This window comes from Monopterus albus, unplaced genomic scaffold, assembly GCF_001952655.1.
Source record: "Monopterus albus unplaced genomic scaffold, M_albus_1.0 scaffold17.1, whole genome shotgun sequence".
Lineage (NCBI taxonomy): Eukaryota > Metazoa > Chordata > Actinopteri > Synbranchiformes > Synbranchidae > Monopterus > Monopterus albus.
Window position 1 is genome coordinate 2,679,263 of NW_018127897.1, and position 25,468 is coordinate 2,704,730.

Here is a 25,468-nt window from a genome sequence, read left to right on the forward strand (position 1 = left end):
TAATATATCTGCTGGATGTTTAAAAAGACATTAGGTAAGCTATGCTAGCAAGGAACCAATATCAACATAAAGCCACAGCACAGGTGATGCGTTTAACCTATAAGTGGGTACACCTTTAGTACTATCCACTTAGAATAGCTGCTGTACGTTAATCACAGCAAGTGATTTTGAATTCACATGCTTCTATGCAAATTTTCAATTTGCACATACAATTTTTTGTAATAATAAACACAAAGTGCAACAAAATGTAATGGAAACAGAGTATGATGTACAAAAGAGAAAGTTACTTAAATGTGTGCTAAGTGTTAGTCATGGTTAGGCTGAAGTTTACTGTATGTCGGTTGAAGAAAAATAGACAGACAGACATTCGATTTGTATGGGCTGATGAAGGCATTGTAATGCTCCTTAAATTAATACAAGAAACTGCCACAAATGTCAAATTTCTGTCATGTTTTCCATATGGTTTTCCACAGTTTATAGCTTGACTGTTTCTCATTTATGTCATCTGTTCTTCTGTAAGGATTTATGGAGAATTAGCATCAACCGCGATTTACCTTGATGTGTTCAACTCCTAAAATTTGTATAACAGTAACGGGTGGAAATACACAGTCTTTTCCAGTTTCCTTTTTAGATTTTTTGGAAATTCAGTTGAAATTTGCACTACATTTGGAGGGAAATGTGACTTCTGTCCGTTTTATCACTGACATATTGTCCCATGTGCATAAATAAGAAATAAACCAGAGCAAATGACAAGTGGTAAATAAAAATGTAGCAAATAGTAACTTTTGTCAAATCATACCTTTTGTTTAACTGGTGGTGGTTCTATCTGTTTCAAATAAGTTCTGCTTTCGTCAACATGTTTATGTGTTTTTTTGTTTATTTGTTTTACCCATTTTAGTCATGGAATCTGTGTTTACATGTAGGTTGAATAAGTTACATTGTATATTTTTGCACTGGAATACATTTAAGTGATTTAATTACAGTTAGAGCATACAGCAACAACTGCTACTAAGAAATAAGAGGAAAAACCAAAGAGAGTATACAAAATATATATATAGTTTGAGAAATATCTGTGGTGGCAGGTCAAACTCAGACCCTTCATTTTATCTGGGGATAGCCAGTTTCCTCTGGGACACATACATTCTGGGTTGGACATTCTCATCCAGATGGCCGAGTCTAATAGCCATCTGCGGTGGCATGAACCAGATATAAAACACACAAAACCAGTTTATGATCATTGACCCTGTGCCTAACATATCAACTACCTTTGGAGAAATTTTATTTTTGGACCATGGGTATAAAAGAAACCCACTGGTTTAATTTGCTTTCTTACACTAGGACATTGTGCAAAAAATGTGATGGTTGACCTAATTTACCCTCACCATTTTTTAGCTAGAATGAGGAGGCATTCCTAAATGTTCTCCTGAAATAAAACATAATAAAACATTTTCGATAACCCTCTTGGTTTACTGGTACAATCTTCTGTTTCCATAAAAAACAATCAATCTTTTTTTTCATATTTCTTTTGATTAAGGAGAACGTGCTCATTCTGCACTGCAGTAAAAATGCATTTTTTTATTTTTATTTTTTGCAACAAAATAGTCTCGTAAATACTCTTGAATTCTATGGAATACAATGCGGACCTCAAAACAAATAATACCCATTGCGGTTAGCTAAAAACCTTTGAAACTAACAACCATAGACATAATTTGAAAACATGAATGATCCCATACTAGTTTCCATAATTCACAAGGTTTGGTGTGTGTACTGTGTGTGGGGTGGGGTAGTAAAAGGGGGGCTAATCACCCTTGTGAAAAAGGGAAAACCTACAAACAAAAGCGTTCAAAGGCCCTTTCATATGTTTTCCATTGAAATTTGGTGAATATTTTGTCACTGTGCTTTTGAAGTGATTGCTGAGCACACAGTTGAGAGAAACGCTCATTTGGGCCACTGCCTCCCAGGCTTTGTTGTCATCTTCATTGTGCTTTGTTGACCCTATACTTTTCTAAAGAGCAACATCCCACACCTCAGATTAATGCCTCATTAGGCCTGATGCTGGCTGTGAGCAGGGACAGAGAGCATGTCTCACATCTCTTTAGGCACAACTCCTACACCCAAACTTTCACCATGGAGAAGAAATTATTAAGAACCCCCAAAATTGGGTACTGTTTAACTCCCCTTTTCTCACACTCTCCACTTTGTGGCAGGGCCAGAGTCAGGGTTCACCTTCTTTTTTACTTGTTGAGGCTTATCCTCAATCTCTTCATGAGACTGTACAACAATTCTATACTTTCAATTGCATCAAGCTCCATGAAAAAAAAGACTCACACGTGACTAAATGTGGAGTTTTGTTTATTAGTCCATTGCCTTTACTGTGCATAAAATATAGTGTAAACTCTGCTGAATAAGAAAGTCTTCTGTTGCACCAAATAAACTTTTCTCAGTGCAAAATAACCCTTTTCGGTGTACTTTATTCTGTATATTAAAAAAAAAACAAAATACAAAATGATAAAAAGAATTTCACTGCACAGTGAAAATCTGGTCTCCAGATTTGGTGATTTTACATTTTACAGATAAACAGAGTGATTAAATGATTCTTTGCTTATTTATTGGTTAAGAACATTCCAATTTCTGATGTTAAGTATAGCATTTCAAACCCTCCAGCATTATCTGATAAAGGCACTGTAACAGAGCTGAAAGCTTTTATTTTTTATAAAATTAAAAAGAATTTCACTGCACAGTGAAAATCTGGTCTCCAGATTTGGTGATTTTACATTTTACAGATAAACAGAGTGATTAAATGATTCTTTGCTTATTTATTGGTTAAGAACATTCCAATTTCTGATGTTAAGTATAGCATTTCAAACCCTCCAGCATTATCTGATAAAGGCACTGTAACAGAGCTGAAAGCTTTTATATTTTATAAAATGTTTTAAAATATAAAAATCAAATAATAATATATAGAATATATTATAGATTATACATTTCAGTTTTCAATGTGGCCTCAGAGATAGCCAGTGCATAGTAGTGAGCACACTGCATTCTCTTTTTTAATGTGAAAGTACACTTTTAATTAAATGCATTTTGCTGTTTGGTAATTTATCAACTCCCTTCCATTTTCAAGGACATTGTCTTGTGTTTTTTGTGCTGACTTAATCATTTGTCTGTTGCGTGAATAGCTCAGAGACATCGCTCTACCAGGAAAATCTCATTTTCTTTCCTTTCAAATGATCCATGAGTCTTATTTAATGCTATTACAAGTTAGCACAGCCCAATTTCTACATGATCTGTGCAAAGTACTCTACAAGGATTGTAATGGTGTCTACTGAATATATACAATCATGTGGAACAATGAATAAAGAGTGTGGTGGTGAAAAACTGTCAATACGATAAAATCAAAAAATCTCAATTTGTATTATTACTGTGGATGCAGCTGCAAGGTGTAATAAAATTGCAGTGAAGGTTTGGGTGTAATCCCCTTCAAGTTAACACAGCAGAAGAGCACAACAAATACAAACTGAATGAAACTGACAATAACACAGATTTATATGCTGCTCAATACCATATAATATCTTCACTGATGTATATTGACTGGGCTGTAGCAGGTGATTGGTTGTTGTGTTGAGATGGAGGTTTGACCAAACCCCTAAGCTTACAGCCGACCTTAGGTCAATGAGCTGCAGCTTACAAACATGCTACCTGCTTTGTTTGTTCTCCACACAGGTTTTAATAATCAGTGAGTGTTGTTTTGCTTGGAAATATTTGAGCAGGTGACAATATGCTGTCATCAGTAAGAGGAATTGTCAAGAATTAAAGAATTGATGTTATAGCTTCATAACTTCTGTGGTCATGGAAACAAGTACAACAGAATAGTCTGACCTCAGCCAAGTTTTACAAATTTGTAAGTCGTGTTAACAAGCTAACAGGTTGGGCTGATTATTAACTAAAGAGGGAAGTGTAAATTTGTTTTGTGTGGAGATCAAAACAGACTGTTCTGTAATGCTGCTCTCTTTCACTCAATGTCTCAAACAATAATTTCGTGAAAAAGATAAGAACAATGAACATGACCAAGCATTTTAAAGCAATACATGACATCCAACAACCTTTGCACAAGGTTAACATCCAAACAGCACAGTACTATTCACAGGGGAAATCCCTGAGCAGTGCCAATCAACAGCAACCTGGGAGCATGTAAAAAAAAAGAATTACAGAAGTCAAATGGCTCTTTCTCCTATTGTGACTGTTAAACTGATCTTGACAGCCAGTCATAGACACTGAGGCTCTGCGCTGCCCTCACCACCCATCAAATCTATAAACTAAAGCAGGGCAAACTTTGCAGTGTTGTTGTGAGAGTGGTGGCCCTGGATTTCTCCCTAATCCTCCACCCCCACCCCACACCCCACTATTCATAAGAATCATAAAAGCCATGGCTGAGTATTGCACTGCATTATCCTCCTTTTTTATTTAGCTGTGGTGGTCATTTGTCATGTGATTACTGATGAAGAACCTGGCAGAATGTGAGTTAAAGAGAAATAACAGTGTGTTGAATGACCTGGATATTGGTCAGAGGCGGTAAGAGGGGACCAGGTCTGTTCCAGGCAACCACGCTCACCAGGAGCCAGACAATGGACCCCATCGGCCCTGATGTGGCTTGACAAGTGAATGACATGCTGAATTGTTGCCATGGGAACAAATGTGTTGAATTTTATGCATGCATATTCTGTTTTGATTTCCCCCACCTCCCCCTCCTTCTTTTTTCATGGTTGAAGAGATTTGACTAATGGTGTGCTGACTCTAAACAGTGCACTGGATGGGGCTGCACAGGGAGCCTTCTTTTCTACAGCTCCACCGGACATTGTAACCCAGCTTAATGTTAATGCCTCACAGAGTATTAGCTTAACACAGCTAGAGCTCTGAAGGAGATGAGTCTGTGTGAATAGACAGCAGTGCACTGGCTCCAAGTGTTAGGGGGTTTCTAGCGCTAATGATCTAATAACAAATTCTGCAGCCCACTTTCCTGTTCAACACATCTGACAGTGCAGGGTTTTAGCTAACACAAGGTAACAATGTAATTTTACCAGCATGTTTATGAGAAAGTATCAGTCTCCAGGATGGTTTTCTTTGATTTTAACAATATAATTATTGCTCTGCATTTCCTGCAAATCACCTACATGTAATTGAAACAGTACATCAAGTACCGCAAAATCTTGCTTTGTAGATTTTGTTTTTCTGTGGGTAGTACTCTTTTATTTCATTCTTCACCCACGATAAATATCATGCTAACTATTCAGTTGCTCTTCTGCTCTGTTGCCATACAACATGAAACACATTGCTTCCAATGCACCTGACTTTTACCCAAAAAAGGTCCCATCAAATACTGAATACACACGAGGAAATATTTTAAGGCTGGTATGTTTCTATATATTTGCTATTTGCTATTATAATCTAATTGCATAGAAAGACCAAAACTAAGTACCAGTACTTTCTGGTTTCCCTACCTTGCCAATGGAACTTAGGATAATTAAATTTTTAATTACGGGTCATGAATAAGTACTTTTTTTTTTTTTGTTAAACAGGCAAAAATAACTACCTGACACAGCCTGACACTGTAGTTTTTAGCACATGTATTTACAATTGAAGGGTTATGTATGTGGGATCGACTCATGACAAACCACAGTGCCACTGTTCGTCATAATGACAGGATGTTTGCCAGTGCAACAGTATGGCTTAATTATGTGTTTTTAATATTTTTCAAAAAAGAGTGGAGCTCTATGAACTTAATAAGTAATACGTTATGACAAAATGTGTTGGTAGGATAAATTCATTGGTTCTGACACTTTATGAGATAGAAAAATAAACTGGCTTTGACATTAACAATGAGAAAGTAATATTGCAGATCTTGCTCATAGATTGAATCACTAATATGTTTAAGATTTATGAATACTGTATATTAGCAAGACACATCTGACCTGCTTACCTAATATAAAGTGGATGTGTCTGCATTAGGTAAAAATGAAAACAAATGTGCGTTTTCTACAATCAAGCGCATTTGTGTGGAAAATGCTCCTCTTAAATCTTGTGCTGTACACAAGTGTCGAAACCCCAAAGTGTGAATGCTGGTTAATATGTAATGTATTGTACAGCCTGCTGTCAGGAGCCAGATAACCTATCTAAATGCTGTGATATTTTTAGCCCCCGAGTTTGGTTTGTTTCCCGTTTGTATGTCAGCACAAGGACAGTAGCTACATTTCGTTAATAAGCAGGCTATTGCCTGCTGTGGGTTAACATATCCTGAGAAAAGATTATATGCTGTGTCGGCCATCACAAAGACCTGCTGATAAGCAGGGAGAATCATCACAATTTTCAATAATACTTTGACCAGACACCTAACACAATGAAACTGAGCACATGTGCAAAATAGCTCTGTGATGAAACTGACATCTGAAACATTTTCCCCCAGCACAAATTTATCAGTTTCACTCCTGGATAATAGAAAGCAATCTTCCAACCCATGATTACGTTTCTCAAGAAATCATATTTCATGTAAGGTAAGACATGTTCTGTAGACAAGGTGAATATCTGAGGTGTCAGTCATGGAGTGTATGCACTCAAGAGCCAGTAATGCAAAAGGATACATGACAGCGCATCTTCTGTCTTCACTGAGGAGAGAATAAATGTTTGGTATCAACAGCAACAACACACACATCACAACAAGGCAAAAATACATTTCTGTTGTTGCAATGCAAATTATGTTCAGATCACTTCACAGATGAAGCTACAGCATGACTGTTTTAGCATGCTTCTGTAGATGAAACTAGATTTATTACTTGTTCACAGTATCAATCTAAGCCCATCATTTTAAAAATATGAGATTACAAGGCATTAAAGTTACAGTTGAATACTTTTCTTACAAAATAGCAGCATTCTGTAGCCATGGGTGTTTTTAAATTCATTTTTTTATTTACTGGGGCTGACCAAATGATATTTTAAAATTAAATTACAAGTTCATGTATTAGTGTATCACATTGCAATTTGAATGGTAACTTAACAGTGTTTTAACAAGATGTAGGACATCACATTTTAAGCCGGCAACAATTTATTTCATGGACTACAGTATGATGACAAGTTTTGCCAGCAAATAACTCAGCTGCACCTAATAAACATTGACTCTGTGAGTCCCTGAAATGATTTTTGTCTGGACTTTTATAAAGAACCACTATCACTTGTTAAACTGCTATATGAGTACTGTAAATAATTTCTTACTAAATGTAACATTAATAATCCATCCATCCATTATCTATACTACTTATCCTGTAGAGGGTGGCTGGAGCCAATCCCACCTAGAAGTGGGGTACAACCTTAACAGACCACCAGTCTATCACAGGGCTGACACATAGAGACAGACAACCACTCACACTCATGCCTACAGACAATTAATATTAATATATTACCCTAACCTGTATGTCTTTGGATTGTGGGAGGAAACCAGAGTACCCTAAGAAAACCCAATGGCAGAACATGCAAACTCCACCCAGAAAGGCCCCGGTCAGCCACAAGGTTCGAACCCGGAACCTTCTTGCTGTGAAGCGACAGTGCTAAACACTGTTACACCATGCCACTCTGTTATGTTAATAAATATGAAGTGAATCTGTTGTTTTGATGTAAAATGAGGCAAGTTTACATAAGGGTTGTCTTTTCTTTAATTTACTAATTTTAAAAAAGGATGTTTAAACAAGAAATGTTTGTAACTGCCCTGTTCATTCATGTCTACTTAACATGTATTGTACATGTAGATGCAGATACAGGCAGTGACGAATTGTTCCAAGAATTTATCCTAATGTCTACTTTGAAAAAAAAGTTTTTACAGAATAATGGACTGGACTGTATTTTTTTATATAGCGCTTTCTCACAGTGTGTTGCACTGGCCAAAGCGCTTTACAGAGATGATACACCATTCACACACTGATGACGACAAGCTGCCATGCACCGGCGCTAGTCAAGCCACCAGGAGCAATTCGGGGTTCAGTGTCTTGCTCAGGGACACTTACGCATGCGGGGAGACCGGGAGTCGAACCACCAACTTGCTGGTCAGGAGACGACTGCCCTACCTCATGAGCCACAGCCACAATCATCATCTGCTATCAATGTTAGTTTGATATTAAAAACAATGTTTTTCAGTAGGTCAGTTATATTCTGCCCCCATGAAGGCCTGTTAAGACAAGTTGTCCAGATTGAGCTGCGGCATATTTTGGTTATTTTTGACAACTGAGGACAATTTATTGACCTTAACCTTAGTCATTACAGATGTGTTGTGTTTATACCCACAGAAAGAGAGAGACAGAGGCCAAGAGAGATAGAGACAAAAATATGGGGGGAGGGGAGGAGGAGGAGAGAACACGCCACCGAATGTCCCAAGCCATTAGAACAAGGGATATTTCTGGTTGACTGAGCAATTCATTCTCAACATGTCACATTGAATTTCTTCCATTATAAAACACTGCTGCCTTCTCCACTCCAAAGGCAGATTGCCTGCACCTATTTCACCCAGTGAAATATTGCTTCTCTCTTCAAACAATCTTTTTCATCCCAAAGTTGTGAAAAAAATTCTGCAACAGTGATTATCTATGTTCACAGTACACATGGTATTCTTTAGCTTTTTGGTACTTTTGCTGACCGCACAAAGCTTATACTTTATAAATCAACACACTTGTTTCAAATGATTCCTTAATGCACTTATGTATATCATCCTCAGTTAAGCGACTCCATTATCACCGTCTCATGGTCCTTGCTTTTGCCATTCCATTTTAGGCATTATTGATGTGATATTAGACATCTTGGAAGCAAGAAGAATCAATTTGTTACTGTTAGCCTAAATGAGCCTTTGGGGCTAAAGTCAGAGTTTTACACTAAATTTATTTGGTGACAAATGATGTAAAGAGGAGTCTTTTGGCTGAGCCACTTGTATGATCTTTCATCCTCAGCTGCAGCTTGTGCTTAGCTCCAGCACTTCACAAAGCCCTGATATGGGGAAGACTTTGCTCCGTGCCTCAGACAGTTCTGACAGACCAGCAACAGAGATTGATGTTGCCCAGATAGAACACAGAGGAAGAATGGCAATTATGTCAGTCTAGGAGAAACATGTGTCTGTGCACTGTGATACAAAAGGCCCTCGCTGCATTGTTATCATTCTTAATAAGCCAAGGTGTGTTTGGGAGTAAATGCATTGTCTGTGGAGAGCATTTCATTCTTTGTGGCCCCTCTCCTCTCTTCTCTTGTCTAGTCTTCAGTATTGTGCAATCTATCAGGCAATACCCCTTATTTAGTTGCATTTTAAACTGCTTTCATATGAAGAAAATGTCATTTTCTGAGTCTATATTATGTATTCAGAAGAGCATAATGTTATAGTCAATAAGTTACCTAAGATTTGTTATTTACGTATATACACATCTTTTAAGTCCAGATCCTGCAAGAATACATTTGCTGTTGCTATTGGAACTGAATATTGTGATACCATGTAATTTCCACCATACTGAACATTACCTTAAAGCTATCATTATTTCAAATCCAAATTCCACCACTCAAGAACACATATTGGGCAAACTCCAGGTTGTAGTCCATAACTGCTTTCTGTAAATCCTATTTCACGTTCCAGTGAAAGGTACAGCAAGGTTCTTCATTATATACTGTATACTGATTTCATTTACTAGCACTGTGGAGCTATTCATGCTTCAGAAAACACAACCATTTATGAAGAATTTAACACCACAGTCCAGTGCTTGTCCAATCGAATAGAGTTGGAAGGGATGAGAGAGTTTGTCAGGGCCCCGGTGAGTCTACACTGATGGAAATGACAGATTTGGAGAGAAACAGTAGATAGGTCATGGCTTGTATCCAGCCACCTCTCTGTCTCTCTCCTGTCCAAACTGGCTGCCCTCCTGAGCCTGGTTTCACACAACTTAATACAGTACTCTACTAAAATCACTGCATTTGTCCTGACATAATTATATTATGGTAATCAGTTACACTGGTAAACTGGTTATTACCAGGCATCGTCAGCCAGTTCAGACTAGTTAACTGACTGACTGTTTAAGTTTACTGAAATGGTCTTCTGAAATTTAACAGTGTTTGCTTTAACTTGCATTAACTAATGTTATGTTGAAAGGTTGTATGACTTGCCATTCATTTGATGTTGGTATATTCCTTTTGCTATCTGTATGGCAGTCTAGGAAGCAAGATGCCCTGAGAAATTGCACCAAGTTGGATCTGGATTGAAATTAACTGCTTGCAACAAATCAAAGATGTGTCACTCAACTGCAAACAGCCTCTAGTTAATTTATGAGCACAGAGATGAGCCTCTTTTTCTTCCATACCCATCTATATTAGCAAATGGCACATTTATATTCAGCAGAATATGAGGTTACATTTTGTTTTACACTTGTGTTGACATTTAATTCAAAAGACAACGGCCAAGAGGGCAAGGCTATTCTCAGACCCATTTTAATATATTTCAACGTTCAGCCATCATAAAAATGAACCCCGATTTTATTGTGATAATGGAAAAGTAGACCGGAAAAGTGGATTTGGAATTGGTTTGCACATAATATCTTGTGCTATAAAAATGAGATTTGCAGCCATAGGGAAAAACAAATCAAGATCCTTTCTTCAGTTATTGGACCATGGAAGAGAAAATGCAGTTATTTTAATGCAGCTGGAAAATGATACTGTGTTCATAGTGCCCATGTACTGTGTCCGTCTTGGTGCTCAGAACGTGATGTGATTGTCAGCAACTGACATGCATCTGTAAAAAGGGTTGAGAAAATGATGCACAAATACTTTTTTATGAATTCACTGAAATCTCACTCAACTTGTAAACTGAACTAAAATGTAAAATTAAAATAAAGAAATACATAAAAGAAACAAAAACATCTAAAGTGATTCTGACTCTAGGTTTACCTGACAGCATAAACAATGTGCATGCATACCCAATTAAGCTATTTTCAAATTCCACCAGACTAGTAGACTGAAATAGCCTGCAGGGTCAAGCCTATAGCACTTCTATTTGTATTCAACGGCCAATATGTAGATTTAGATTTGTGTCTCAAGGCAAACAACCGTCAAGAAGTGCAGTATTTCATTTCATGCTGAGCGTTCAGTTGCAGTGGTACATAAATATTTATGAGGATTACTCCAAACCAGTGATATAAACATAAGAATATGGCCAGTGACAGGCATTAGAGAATGTCCATACTGGATCAAACAGAATAACTTATCTTTGATGCTGCCGAGGAATCGACATTATTACTGTAATTAGACATACTGGATATGACACAGAACAGGATTTGTTAAACCACCTCACCCTCTATGACTTTTTCTTGACTTCTACCTACCCAAACCAAAAAAGATCTGAGGATAGTATCAGTTAACAACCACCCTGGCTTGAAGCCCATTAAAGACGGGTTTTTGCATTTTATATTTACCTTAACATCTTTTGTTTTATTCAAGTGGCCACAATGATGCTCATAAACTAAGAATAATGGGGAATGTTAGGATTAACAAGGCTGAGAGTTTACAACCAGGCTCTGTGTACTTGTGTCAGCACACCAGCATACTCACAGAAACAATGCCAGTATCTTGATGCTAAGCAGGTATAATGTTTACCATGTTTAATTTAGTGTGTTAGCAAGCTATCATGTTCTAATTGGCAGTAAAGACAGAGTACATCTGGAAATGTCTGCTAATATTTGGTCGTAAAACCAAGTAAAGGACAGATTAAAATTATGACCTGATGATAGCACTAGATGAAAAATGAAGCATCACCTAATTACAACAACAATTGCAGGAAGGTGAAGGGTCCAGTGAGATGACCGTGGTGGTGGGGCTGGTGTATGACAAGATGTTGAAAGAAGTTTGGAGAAAGCTTTTGGGGGACTTGCATGGCTCTTGGGCTTGGCTAATCTCCCAAAAACATCCATATGAAATAAACAAGGATTGAACCTTAGGACATTGTGTGGGTTAGGCTAAATTTATTGCTGTTAGGCTTGAGAAGTCCAGTGCCCCATGACCTTTATCAGGTGCATGGGAATTCTTTTGCTTGCTGCACTACTGGCTGCTCTGAGCCTGAAAGACTGACCAAGATATAGATCAGGGGAGATCCTAGGAGAAGCTAGTATTGTTCAAAATAGAAAAGAACCAGGATCGGGTGACACCTTCTCCAGATTCGGCGGTGAATGGAGTGGGTCCTGTGAATGCCTCCTGAGATCTCAAAAAGTGAGGGTGGTGGTCCAGGGATTCATAGGGACTTAATGGGGTGTCTAGTTTGTAGTAATGGATGAGTATTATTTGTTTTCATATATTTTAGTACAAAGACTAGACTTGGTTCTGAGTTAATGATGATGGCTAAGACATAGTGGTTTACGATTGAACTTACTTGAGCTCATTGTAAGTTTGAGGCGGTGAAGGAAGGTGAAGAGAGGGAATTGGACTTGAGACTAATAGTTAACTCACCAGGTTGTCATTTTAAGTGAAGGGGGGTGGATGAAAAGTGGAATGAATATTGTACGAAGCTGGGTAGGGTAGTAATGTCAAAGAATGGAAAAGAGAAGTTGAACTTGTAGTGGAAGGAGCAAAAGCCATCCCATGTGGTCCAGTAGGAAAATGGGACAATGTTGTTTAAGGTGGCATTCTGAGACAAGGGTAGGAAAGTAGCAATGTTAGGGTTTAGATGTTCAAGATCATAGCTGAAGGACCAAGGGTTTGCAGGGCCTTCAAGAAGAGCTCAGTCTGGATGTAGCATGAATGGCAAAAAAGTAGAAAGCTTATGAGGCAAGGTTAGTTATGGTAGCAATGTTGAAAGAGGGTTATATGACATTAAACATAGCCTGGAAGGAGCAAAAAGTGTTCCATGTTGTCCAGGAGGAGAATATTCTTAGAGTGATATGAGATGTGGTGATGAGGGTGACTATTAGGGGTCCAGATGATGAAGATTCTCTCAGGAGGCTGACTACTACCCAGTCTGGCAGTCTGTGGGAATATCAGCTCCCTGGGAGTGAGGTGGAAAAGAACGACAGGAGGCGCTTTGTAGGTCTCTGTGCATGACTAGCTGCAGCCCCTGAGCTAGAGTGAGCAGACGAAGGAGAGTAATGGAGGCCAGGAGTGATTAGAGACCATCTCTTGGCATCCCAGGGATATTGTGGTTGAAAGATGAATAGTCTGTTGGAACCAAAATTGATAAAATGTGAATGACACACAAACCTACAGTAATGTTTATGTGATGAAGGAAAGAAATATTTTGATTCTAAATGTCTCACAGGTCCCATTTGTCATTTCACATGATGTACACTCACAATGCATGTATTAACATATCTGTACATTTTTTGTTCATTCTTTACCTTCATAGTGTTTTGACGCTCACACTGTGCTGAGAACAGATTATAATCTGTGTGACAGGTGATGGTTTCCCTTTTCATAGTATGATAAGGTGACAATTACCTTGTGAACACTTTAATTTACATGTGAAGCAAAACAAAGAGCAGCTTCCTCCATGTTAAGAATATAAGACAAGTAAAAAGAAGCTTTACCTGGCATGTTACAGTATAACAGACTGCATTCTGCAAATAAGAGGCCAGAACTATTAATCATCATACACTGGATGTTCATTACAAAAAAACTCATTACACTGGAGCATTTAGAATATGTGCAGCGCTGTGGGACACATTTATAACATTTTTCACAAGCAGACCTTACAGGGCTAACAGATGTTTTGTCAAAACACATAGTCATTAATATTTTTGTAGCATACTCTGCATTGAAGTAATTTTAAAAGACAGCAACAAAACATGGGGGGTTGAATGCATCTGTTTTTTGAAGACATGAAAAGAATGGTTCTGATGATTTTAACATGTATGTCAAATCACAACCTATTAAGACTAAACACCATACAATGAGCCATTACATCACAATGGACACTGACAAAATAAGGAAGTACATTTAACTAGCCACAGATTTAAAGGCTCTTTTCACCCAAAAGCACAAGAATTACAGTATACCTTACTTAATTTTTCATTTCTACTGTTACTGTATTTTTATTTAAGCCAGGTTCTGAGTTCTTTGCCTCTGAATATTTCCCCCCTCTAGTCCAGTAAAATAGATGGTATGGGAATTTTATTGTGGTGGTTACAGTAAAAAAAACAGACATTTGAAAAACCTCAACAGCAACACATCTTCCCTATCTCTTACATCCAGTAGAAAATACTTCCTAAAAATGTGCTGAATCTGAAGTAGATGTAAGTTTAGGAAGCTCATCTATGGGCTGTAGGGGTGTGTGATACTGCAAAATTGGTATTGATCCTATACCAAGTAAATACAGGGCCAGTACTGGCAATATCGATACCGATACTGATGACATTTTCCCTTGGAAGCCGACCTCTTCTCTCAGGTGGGGATGACATCTGGGGAAAATTTCCATTTTTGGACTGAAATGAGACCACAACTTCAGCTGAGTCTTCTTCCTCAGCAGTGTCACAGTCTTCCTCCTCTGGGTTGTACTCTGTGTCATCTTCAACCTCTGACACTTCCTCCTCCAAAGTCTCCTCACTGTCAACCTGGCTTCTGTCCTGATCACTGTCATGTCAGCTATGAAGTCCACAGCTTCACATGCTGTATATCTCTTGGTCATCGCGCTGCAGTAATATTTTGCAAGCCATGTAGTGTAATTGTAACACAAATGATGTGTGATTAATGCAATGTTGTATCTACTACTAGTATGTCTACACACGTACTGTATGTTTAAAAGCTTTACCCATTAATTGAGTCTGCGTTCCATGATGTCTTGTTTTTACTTTGCTTTTTTCCCTCTCAGACAGTATTGATATGGAAACAGTTAAAGAAAATTAACAAACTCAAAAAAAAGAAGAAATCTGAAATTATTAGAAGCAAACTGAAGCATATAATGTAATTACTTCTTGGGTTTAAAGGAACGTCAATCAAGGGCATATCTTGGAATCGCTTAATGGGATAGTGAAATATTCTCTTCCAGCATGTGGCATGGAAGGCAAGTGGTAATTAGTCTGAATGACGAGCGCTAAGATGACTAATGCTGCTGAGGACAGGTTTTAATTGAGAATAATATAATGAAGTGTCCTGCAGATTTGTCAGTATGCAGTCCTTGTTTCTTATCGCTCCACACAGGCCTTGTAATAAGACTTGTAATAAAATAGCCACCAGTATGTTTAAAAACAATTTTTTCCCCTACCACATATGTTATTAATTATTGGTTGATTCCAGACATAAGAAAGTTATTTAGGTTTATGTGCAGCTCATGAAGAGGTACCCACAGTTATGCACTGATCAAATTGCTGACTGGGCAACGATTTTGGCCCAGATTTAAATTGAAAATAGAAATCTAATTTTTGCTTTACTTTACTTTACTTTGCTTTACTTCTTTGCTAGCTACCTATGAGTGTAGCAAGGTTGTTCTGAACCATCACAGCAGTGCAGCTGTGACTAGACTATACTGTAATAGCATCAACATTTCCTTTTAAAGCATAATTAATACATTTTGACCACTTGGGGTAGAATGGGCAAGCTGTAAACACAGCGTATATTATCACAATATAAAGTTCATAATGCAAACACATTGGCTAACAGCTACCTATGGACACAGAACATTATCTTTTTTTATGTCTTTCTTACCTCCAACAAATGTATGTCCATTATTCACTATGTGTTTAGCTCTGTTTTACCCTACAACAATTGCAATAACTCCTGAGCCCAAATACATTAGATTTGATTCTCAGCTGCTAAATGCTCTATTGAGTTCACCAGCCAGTAGCTAGCTTTGTCTCTAAGCCACTTGGTGCTGGGTGGGTAGCAAAAAATTTATGATTTATGGTTTATCAAGGCTTTTGTGATGAGTGTTGATGAGAGCACTGAGAGTGGACAGCAATAGTAACATTGTAGGTGGTAGAATCAAAACAACCGGCTGAAAACACGAATAGTCTAATAATAAGTAATTATCAGAGTAGCTTTAGATACTGATGCATACAACATTTAGGTGACAAAATAGAACCATCCCTGAATCCAGGATGAGTGCGACCCCATCCAGAGGGCAGGAGAGCACACTGAATAGTTTGATGAGGATGAAAAGTATGTGAATTACATGCTATGGCCTTCACAGTCACCTGATCTCAACCTAGTTGAACACCTATAGGAGATCTTGGAGCGACATGTTAGACAGTGTCCCCACCACCATCCTTTTTTTGGAAGAATGGTGTTCATCCCTCCAGTGGAGTTTATATACTTGGAGAGTCAATGCCCAACATCTTACTAAGACACTTTATATTTAATTGGTTACCAATCTGTATGCACACTATGGGCTGATTTGGCCCAAACAGCTGGCTGACTATTTGATTGACCACTGTACCTTTGTTTCATTAAAATAATACCATATATCATCCAGCTTGCCACTGTCTAAGTTGTTACACTTTTGTAAGTGAATATCAGTCCCAAAATAAAACTTTCTCATTGTGTATGTGTAGACCTTGGCTCTTGGAGCAAAACTCTCCGTATAAAAAGGAGTTTTTCTCTTCATGATCATCTTCAGTACTTAAGGAAACCATACAAAAGGGCAACAGAAGGATACAATTAATGTGATGACTTCAGGCATCAAACCCATTCTCTACAGAGGCGTTCTCTGATCTACTAAACTGGTTATCACTGTTGTAACACCACTGATTAGGTTTTACTGCATTTTCGTCTTTCAGACTTACAGCCTTTTGAAGAGCATAATTACTATCATATTTTATATGGAATGTATTCAGAACTATGATCAAAGTTGTAAGTGAGCTGTGTAATGATTTGCTCTGAGGTTTGGAGTGTGTTATCGCCTCATGTTTTCAGTGTCTTGCTGCAGGCCACTGTCTATCTCTGAGAGGGTGTCAGACTTAAATTTGTCAGTGATGAGTGTATGTATGTGTTCTACCTCTCAGTGGAGTGGCAGTTCACTAACACTCGACCAAAACGACAGTGCAGTCTTGTAACTATGCCCATTTTTCTCTCCTAATGGCATATATGATGTTTGACTGAGAACAGAACACTTCATGCTCTGAATTTGATAACATTTTTTCTCTGCTGTGGCTGTGTCATGCTTCTTGTAAGACCAGCTGTCCTTTTCTTGCTTGATAAAATAAAATATTAATACCATTCACAGGGAATAGATACTGTAGGAGCAGTGTTTTTCTGTGGAACAAAAAGCACTGTTATAGACTAAGTTTATTAACCAAGTTTACATGGTTGACTGAGTACAGTACTCCTCATGCTGTCAGTGCAGTTCAGATTTCTGAGGTACTAACCAAGGGACAAAGTAAAAGTGGTTGTGACAGAAGCAGACATCAAATATTTTTCTTGCTTCATAAGGCGTCAGTATGTTTAATTCCCAGGCAGCATGTTAAAAAGCATGATTACTTTCAAACATGAGGTTGTGCATTTTCCAAAATTGTGGAGTTTCACCTACAATGAATTTACTCAGGTACAACATTTGACGCTGACAGTTAAACTGCATTCAGAGGTTAATTGTCATGTGATAGTTCCCCTGTGTTCATCTCTTATTGTCAAACTGAGAGTCTACCTACTGTCAGTGATTACACTTCAGGTGACTGTTGAAGCTCAATTTATCCCAGTTGTCCAATTTCCTAATAGTGATCTAACTCCATCTGAATCTTCAACTTGTCTTAGCACTTTCACTTCAACTGTTACTTCATTCACATCTTACAGTTAGATCAAAAGACTCAAAAATCTTTTAGTTCTCCCACTATTCTATTATGCTATAAATGTTACAACCTTTTTCAAATTTTCAAGCACAGTCATGCTTAAAATTTCTTTCAGTCCTTTCTAGCTTTAGGAGAAGTGTTTCTTGCTTTTGCTTCATTCCAGTGATTATAACAAAAATTCTATACAATATCCAACTGTTTATATACTGATCTTAATGATAACTGAATTCTTTTTGATGAATGCGTGTCACTGTCTTAGTAAGTGTCTGCACATAAATTAAACGCCACATTTAGCTGTAGTGTGCATATTTTCTCCATGGGTGATGGTGATAGTAATCAGAATAGCTTTGGGCATGACAAGCACCTCAGGCTGACTTTAAAAATGATTTATAATGACAAAAGTGAGATAGCAAATTAGATTTTTGTAACACACAAATCTTACTTGGGTGGAACAAACATCTGACAGCAATTATCTGTGAAGGTGCTGGTCCCTGTCATGGTAGCATCAAATATTTAATATGAAGGGGACCATACAGTTAATAAAGATTATTAGGTTAATTATTTTGCATTTTGCACCACCTTTTGTAACTCTTTTGTACCTCTATATAATTCCACTGTCCTGCTTTAATTGAATCTGAGCAGGAGCCAGCAGTGGATAATTTGTTTTCGTGTTGCCACATGGTTCTAGTGTTGCCAGCCTGAGAGGAAATGACATATGGTAGAAAAGCATAATTCATCTGGCTGAGATGCTGATACCCAACCATCAGAAAGGAAATTAATCCCACTCCCTGGCTGCATAGCCAAACAACATTAAAAACAGGAATAAATAATAAAACCAACTTAAATACACACACCACACTCATGTTGTATTGAAAACCAAACATCCAATAACCAAGCTGAATTGGGAGCGCAGTGGGGCTTGCTTATCTGATAGGCTAGTATGTGCTGTGTGGGAAACTGTGGGTTTTTTTATGTGTCTGTATGTGCAAGAGGGAATGAGATTTGACTGAGTGGGCATATCAGTGTGTGTAGTGTGCGAAGGCATTGCTTCGTTATGCATGCAACTATCAAACAGGAACATGACAAAAAATGGTTTGCATATGCATCAGTGTGTGTATAATTACAAAGATTTGTTGACGACTACGGATTGTTGACCATCTCTAAGCAAGCACTGGAGAGCATTCAAATGAGGATTATCTCCTCCGGCACAGCACAGCAGAGTTTAGCACTGTATGTCATTGATTAAGCCTGCGTTTACTACATGCCAACACACATCCCACTTGCACAGTGTTTTCTTCTGGCTCAGAACAAGTGTAAAAAGCACTCTCATGTAGAAGAGACAAACACACACATACACAGTAACTGAATATGTAAATAAATGTTTTATTCAGTATAACAAATGTAATTAATTTATGTTGAAACTATTATGGATAGTTTCATAGTATTATAAACATAAACATATTAGTTAATAGTTATCTTGTTTTGCAAGAGTTGGAGGTTAAAAAACATTAGTAAGGTACATGTGACTTATTCTATATTATATCCAGGGACTAATAATTCCCAGACTTTGAGTGCAGGGGTAATTTGACCTTAAAAGCACATAATGAAAAAGGATGGAACAAGAAGTCGTGTCTCAGATACATCTGTATTTAATAAAGGAAAAAGCACTTTAGCTAAAGGTAGGCTCTTGCATTTTTAATGCTAGTTGCAGTAGTCAATTTTAAAAAGCATATCAAGATACAAAGTGAATTTTTTTTTCACATGGTGAAACTGGTCCACTGACCTAGAACACTCACTAAAATGAGAAGTCCCAGGAAAATATACTGCAATTAAATAGAACAAAAGCATAAAATAACAGTGTAAATGCACCACCGAAGCACTAAAATATCAGTTCATGTAAACTTTCTCTCAGGATAAAATTTAACCAGTAGAATCCAAAGCAGTCTGATTTCCTCCAACTGTATCCAATTAAATGTAACTTACTTTAGACTATACATCCTAGCACTCCCTGTCAGCAGTGAATAAGAGGTGACATGTAAGACAGATTAATAAATGGGAGAACGGCTCAAATTAAACACTAGTCTTCTCACTTAAACAGAACAGACCATCTTAGGGTATAGATGGATGGAATGACGACTATGGTTTTGACATATTTCAATGTGGACATTTATAGTAAATAAAGGAAAATTTGACATTTGCAGACCAAAATGACATAACAGCAGAGCTTTATTTATGTATTCTCATCGCCAGTAGTATTGATTTTCATGCTTATTCTGACCTCTCCTTTCCACTCTGGAGAGCTGAATGTGAACAGGTGAATGCTTTGTGTGCTTACTGCACAACCAAGTGTGTAGCGAGTTGTAAGTTCACAAATTTGTTATTTATTCATCTCTTTTTTAATTTAGTTAGACAAAAATGACCTTCTTCATAACAGACATTTTGGCATGTTGTAACAGGAAAAGCACAGGTATAATTAATAGCATCAATTATGGCTGTGTTCCATTTCCACGTGCCTGCACCAAGGCTGTGGTATTGTGCATGCTGTCTCACTGACATGACTTACTGGGACGCTTTAATGTAACACAGCCATCATTAATATTATTAATTACACTTGTGCCTTCCCTGCTATGCCACTTTAAAATATCTGCAGCCAAGGGTGTTGTATGAACATTTTAGGTGAATCATCACTTGAAACTTTTGTTATGAGCTATTCATGCTATCTGAAGTTTACACACATTGGCAAATGGCTGCATAAAGTAACAATACAAAAATATATCCTGTTTAATTTCACTATAATTTCCAGTAAGAAATCAACTTCCTGTTTCTTGGCTGTGTTTGTGAAAATCTGTTCCTTCAACACCATGCTAATATTTTTTACTGCACAGTTTTATTTACAGGGTGTTATTTTGGTTTCTTTTTACACAGACCATTCAACTGCTTTACCACTTTAATACACAATAAACTATTTTTACTTGTGTTTTTTTTCCAACACAAACAGTATGGCTACCCATAAACCTGATCAGACCGTCTTACAGCAGGTGGTACTGTAAAGTGCCACTGCTGTGAAGTACTTTTTGCTCAAAAATAATATCTCTGATATGGATTTCAGCAGCCACTTAAAAGCAACACTTAGACAACCTGGGCTTGTTTCTGACTCAGACCCTGAGAAGAAAACTGAGAAATGTGTTGGGAGAACTGTACTATGTCCAGACTCCAAATACATTAAAGCACTTGCAGTTAAATGCTGAAGTGCAGGGCTGCGTCAAGTAGGGATATGTAAGTGACATGGGTATAAATCTTGTCTTGTGCTCATAAAAAGGGGCTAATGAAAACTTTACTTTGGTACCACATGTTATCTATACTGCAAGTATTTTTGTTTGGCTAAACGTAATGATCTATAAATATCAAGATGGACAGATCAGAAAACAATCATTACTCATGGAACTGACTCAGGATGCAAAATGAATTTCAATGTAAAAGCGGACAATACGATTCAAGACTTTTTTATTGTCAATTCACTATATGTGCAGGACATACAGAAAAATCAAAATAAAGTTGCATTGTAGCGTACTGAATTGTATTTGCATCCATTTTGGAAAAAATAATTAAAATACATGCACAGCATTATTTTGAAAGTTCAAAAAGCAATGGCAATCCTACTAGGTCAGGGAACAAACCCTTTACAGTTTTCAAAATAAATAAAAATGAATCAGCCAGCTGTAGTGTGCTTTCCCCAGTCTTTTATCACTCTGCAATAGCACAACTCTACAGTGCCGTGGACCCAACTTTGATCTGTTTCACCACATTTTACAAATGGATTTTTTTTCCACTTGTGCAGTAGTGTTTACCCTCTTGCCACATAGACTTTACATTGTGATGATGTCACAAAAATAAATCCCAGTGTTCTAATCTTTGAGAATGCTTTACGCATATAAAACCATAGATTAAACATTGATAATAAAAAGAGCTAGAGCCAAACATGTTTGCATTTGGAGCTGATCTGTCAAGAGTTATGTCCTCTTCTATCAGTGTGGGTTATGTAGAAAATGTAGGCATCAGTAAAACTGTTAATTGCAGTACTGTTAGGAGCCACTAGTTAAAACTGGGAACAGATGCTGAATGGACAGTGAATTTAACTTTTGCATCAGTCTGAGATGTCCCTGAGAGCACACACAGACACACACAAATGTGTGGTATGTAGTTACAAGTAACATCTGGCCAGTACATTAGCTGTTTTAGCTGAATAAACATGGACTGCAAAAACATTTCAGTGTTCAAAGGTGAATAAAGTGAGATGGAAAATTTATAGAAGAACAAGCAAAAGAAACATGATGAAAATGAAATGATGGCAGGTCTCACAAAAAAGGCAAGTTCTCTTTTTTATTACCATTGGCGATGCAAAGTGAAAATGGAATGAAATGTCAAGTTATATTTGGCTAGTGAAAATGTAACAGTCATAATGTTTAACTGTTTGACAGGAGATAATCAATCCTTTGCATGAGCTTTTAAAAAGTCGGCTGTCAACAAAGTAGGGCAACAACATTTTAAAGTTGATAATCAAATGTACCTATATAAATTACTCGAATTGTAATGAATTATCACATGCCAACATGTCACATGGACTTAAATGCTGTGTTTTCATGGGAGTGGCTTGTGTGTTTGGGGAGGGGCTGGCGTGTTCACACATTTTGCCTTGTTCATCAGTACGAGAGCCAGAGCCGAAGGCTGAGCCGGGATAGTCGGTGTAGCCTACTACTTCATACGCACTAATTACACCATCGAGTGTAGTTTTCGCTTGTTTTACAAGCCTTCCAACGTTATATTCAGCAGGTGAGCTTGTACGACCAGCTAGCTCCTTCTTACTCCAACTACTTCACCAACTACTTTCCTGAGTTGGAGAAATTAACTTCTAAGAGAGACGGTGGAGGATACGGACACATTTCTATGTGCGCCTACTGCTTTGATGCGCGGACTTACTTCAGGGTTATTATATTACCACTTTATTACAGTTTTCATTTTCATTTTTCCTGCATGTGAAAGGGGAGGAAAAGGAGGTGGACCCACGCACAGTCGCCGGTCTCGTGGCTTCTTTGTATACAGCCGCAGCTGTGTGTAAATGTATGGGCACTGAGCGTCTACTGCTCCTTGAGAGACAGCTCACTGGGCTCAGTCCAACCTTCATGCGGGCTTTCTTAGAAATGAAGCGGCTGAACCAGGTGTATTAGGGGAACATCAGAACTTTAGCCTAACCTTTTCTGCCCATCGCAGTATCTCGTTTACCCCCCCACCCCCAACAAATCCTGGGTCAGTTTCACCGCCTTTCTTCCTCTGTCTGTCTCTGAGCGCTTGGATTGTAAACGGCAGAAACAAACAGAGCTCCGTGCAGAGTAGGCTACAGCTGCGCGGCTCCCTCATACACCATGGATGTAAGATTTTATCCGACTGCTGGAGGAAATTCTATTCCAGGAGATCCACCAAACTTGGATTTTGCCCACTGTCTGGGCTACTACAACTTTAATAAGGTGAGAAACCCCTGTGTTTTGTGACGAGTGGCCTCGCAGGTGCTGAAAGCATGCTCAGTAATTCGGGAGTGATCTTTTAGGAGAGATTTTTATGTTCATTTAAAACTAGTGACTTGCTCATTTTCATACCTGCCTCCACTTACTGCCCTTTGACCTCACCCACAATTAGCTTGTCCGAAGTTTATTAAAGAGCACTTCGCATCTTGCCACAAACTTTGTTGTGTATTAATTGAAATGGGAGCACAAGACCAGCACAGTGACTCGTTGTTACTTTGTGTCCAGCTCAGATCAGCCTCACTGCACTGATGTTGGCTGTATAGCTTTACATGCCTGGATCACTACATGGGCGTCCTCATACACGGCACAAGCACTAGAATGTGATGAAAGTAAGATGCTGTGTATTGTGTCAAACTGCTCGGCTGTGATCCCTGTCAACAAGATGCAGTCAGGATGTTATAGAAACACTTTACATGGTGTTGAACACTATGTAGGCTACTGTAAGTGGTTCAGCACATCAGATTACTTTTGCTAATGCTTAAAATGAACTCTCTGATGACCTAACTTCACCCCCACAGCCCTATGTTGACAGAGAAATAAACAACACACTTTATCTGTTCACGATGAATGCATTCATTGTCACCAGTGTTCGGTGTGAACCCTCATACTAATAGAAACAGCCACGTAATGTACAACACAGTTTTATCTACTCACACATATTGCACAGCCTATTATTGGTATTTAACATAATTTCCAAGTTGCTTTGTTTACATCACTAAATCTATAAAAAGAGTACTGTTTCTGAATGATTAATAATAACATTGCTGAGGTATGACAAGTTTAACTGTTAAATGTGAGACTGATTGTTCATGATATTTTGTCAGTGCATGATCCAGCCAGCAAGGGGAAACATTATGACAGACAAGAATCACATAACTTCAGTGTTCCGTTTTTATAAAGTCTAAACAATGGTTCCCCCTTCACCCCCACCCCTTCTCTCTCATGCACATTCACACACACACACATCCTAGTTTTTGTGACTTACGAGTACCTACATAGACTTGCACTCATTTCCGGGAGACGTAGCCAAATCTTGGCCGTAACCACTGCCCTACTCTAATGTTAACCAAAGTTGACACTTGCTCTAACTTTGTACTGCATTGTTTTTGTAAAATTCTACAAACTACATTGTGGGGACCAGTCTTCAGTCCCCACAAGCGACGCCGGCCCCTGCTAAGCTAGTTTGGTCCAGTTTTCTGTCCCCACAAGAAAAAAACTCAAAAAAGGCCACACACACTTGTTTGTTTTCATTCCTTATGAGGACTTTATATTAACTTGCTTTAATTTCTTGGAGACTTAACCATAACTGCTACTTGCTACCCTAACCCTAACCGTAAACCAAGTCATTGCCCTAAAATTCAGTGATTTACATGTAGGAGATCAGTATCTGGGTTCCACAAGCAAGTCTGAGTGCCCACAATGTGAGTGTGTAAACATGTTTTGGTCTCTACAATGTGAATAATAGCACAGCCCCCTCCTATGACTCAGTCCTACAGTGTGGCTCTGTTTGCCCTCGTACTCTGATGCTGCCTAAAACAGTTACAAGGTTTGTTTCACTGTTTCATCAGGTCTTTGTCATGTGGCCAAGTTGTCATATGTGTCCAGTTTCATCATGTCTTCATCAGCCTTGAGAAATTTTAACTATATTGCCTTGAATTGGTGTAAGAGTTGAAGTGCGATTCATTTCTGCTCATAAATTTGCCAGGTCAAGTGAATTTTTCATCTGTTACAGTAATTGGCCACAATGCAAAAGGAGGTAGAGAGTGTGTGTTTTGAGGTTGGGGGGGGTGAAAAAGGTGTGTATCCAGTATCTCTAGCAGCTATGTTAGGGGGAGAGTACAGGGATTGCATTTCATTCTAATTACAGTGCCTTTCCATGGTGAACAAATAGGCTCTTTTATATGCATCTTTCAAATAAGCCTCCAAATTATTTGAATCAGCTTGCTGAAAGGTCACACAATGCAGAGAAGTTAGTCATCCAAAAGATGTTGCATGCTTACAGTAGGGGTGTGTACTGTTGCTTCCCGTCTCACGCGATTTGATCTGTATCTCGACACGTGGGCCACGATTCGGAAAAAACGACACAGCTGAACTCGTAATTATACGGTGCAAACCAGAGTTATT

The 25,468-nt window shown here is 38.1% G+C and overlaps 1 protein-coding gene across 1 annotated transcript in view; it reads left to right on the forward strand.

The window, feature by feature from the left end:
* The first annotated feature begins 22,434 nt into the window (after positions 1 to 22,434).
* Positions 22,435 to 25,468, forward strand: part of tox3 (TOX high mobility group box family member 3) — a 48,368-nt gene continuing 45,334 nt past the window's right edge. Inside the window, exon 1 of the mRNA XM_020592362.1 lies at positions 22,435 to 23,287. Coding sequence (XP_020448018.1) covers positions 23,186 to 23,287 — 102 coding nt within the window. The 5' untranslated portion in view covers positions 22,435 to 23,185. The remainder of the gene's footprint in view (positions 23,288 to 25,468) is intronic.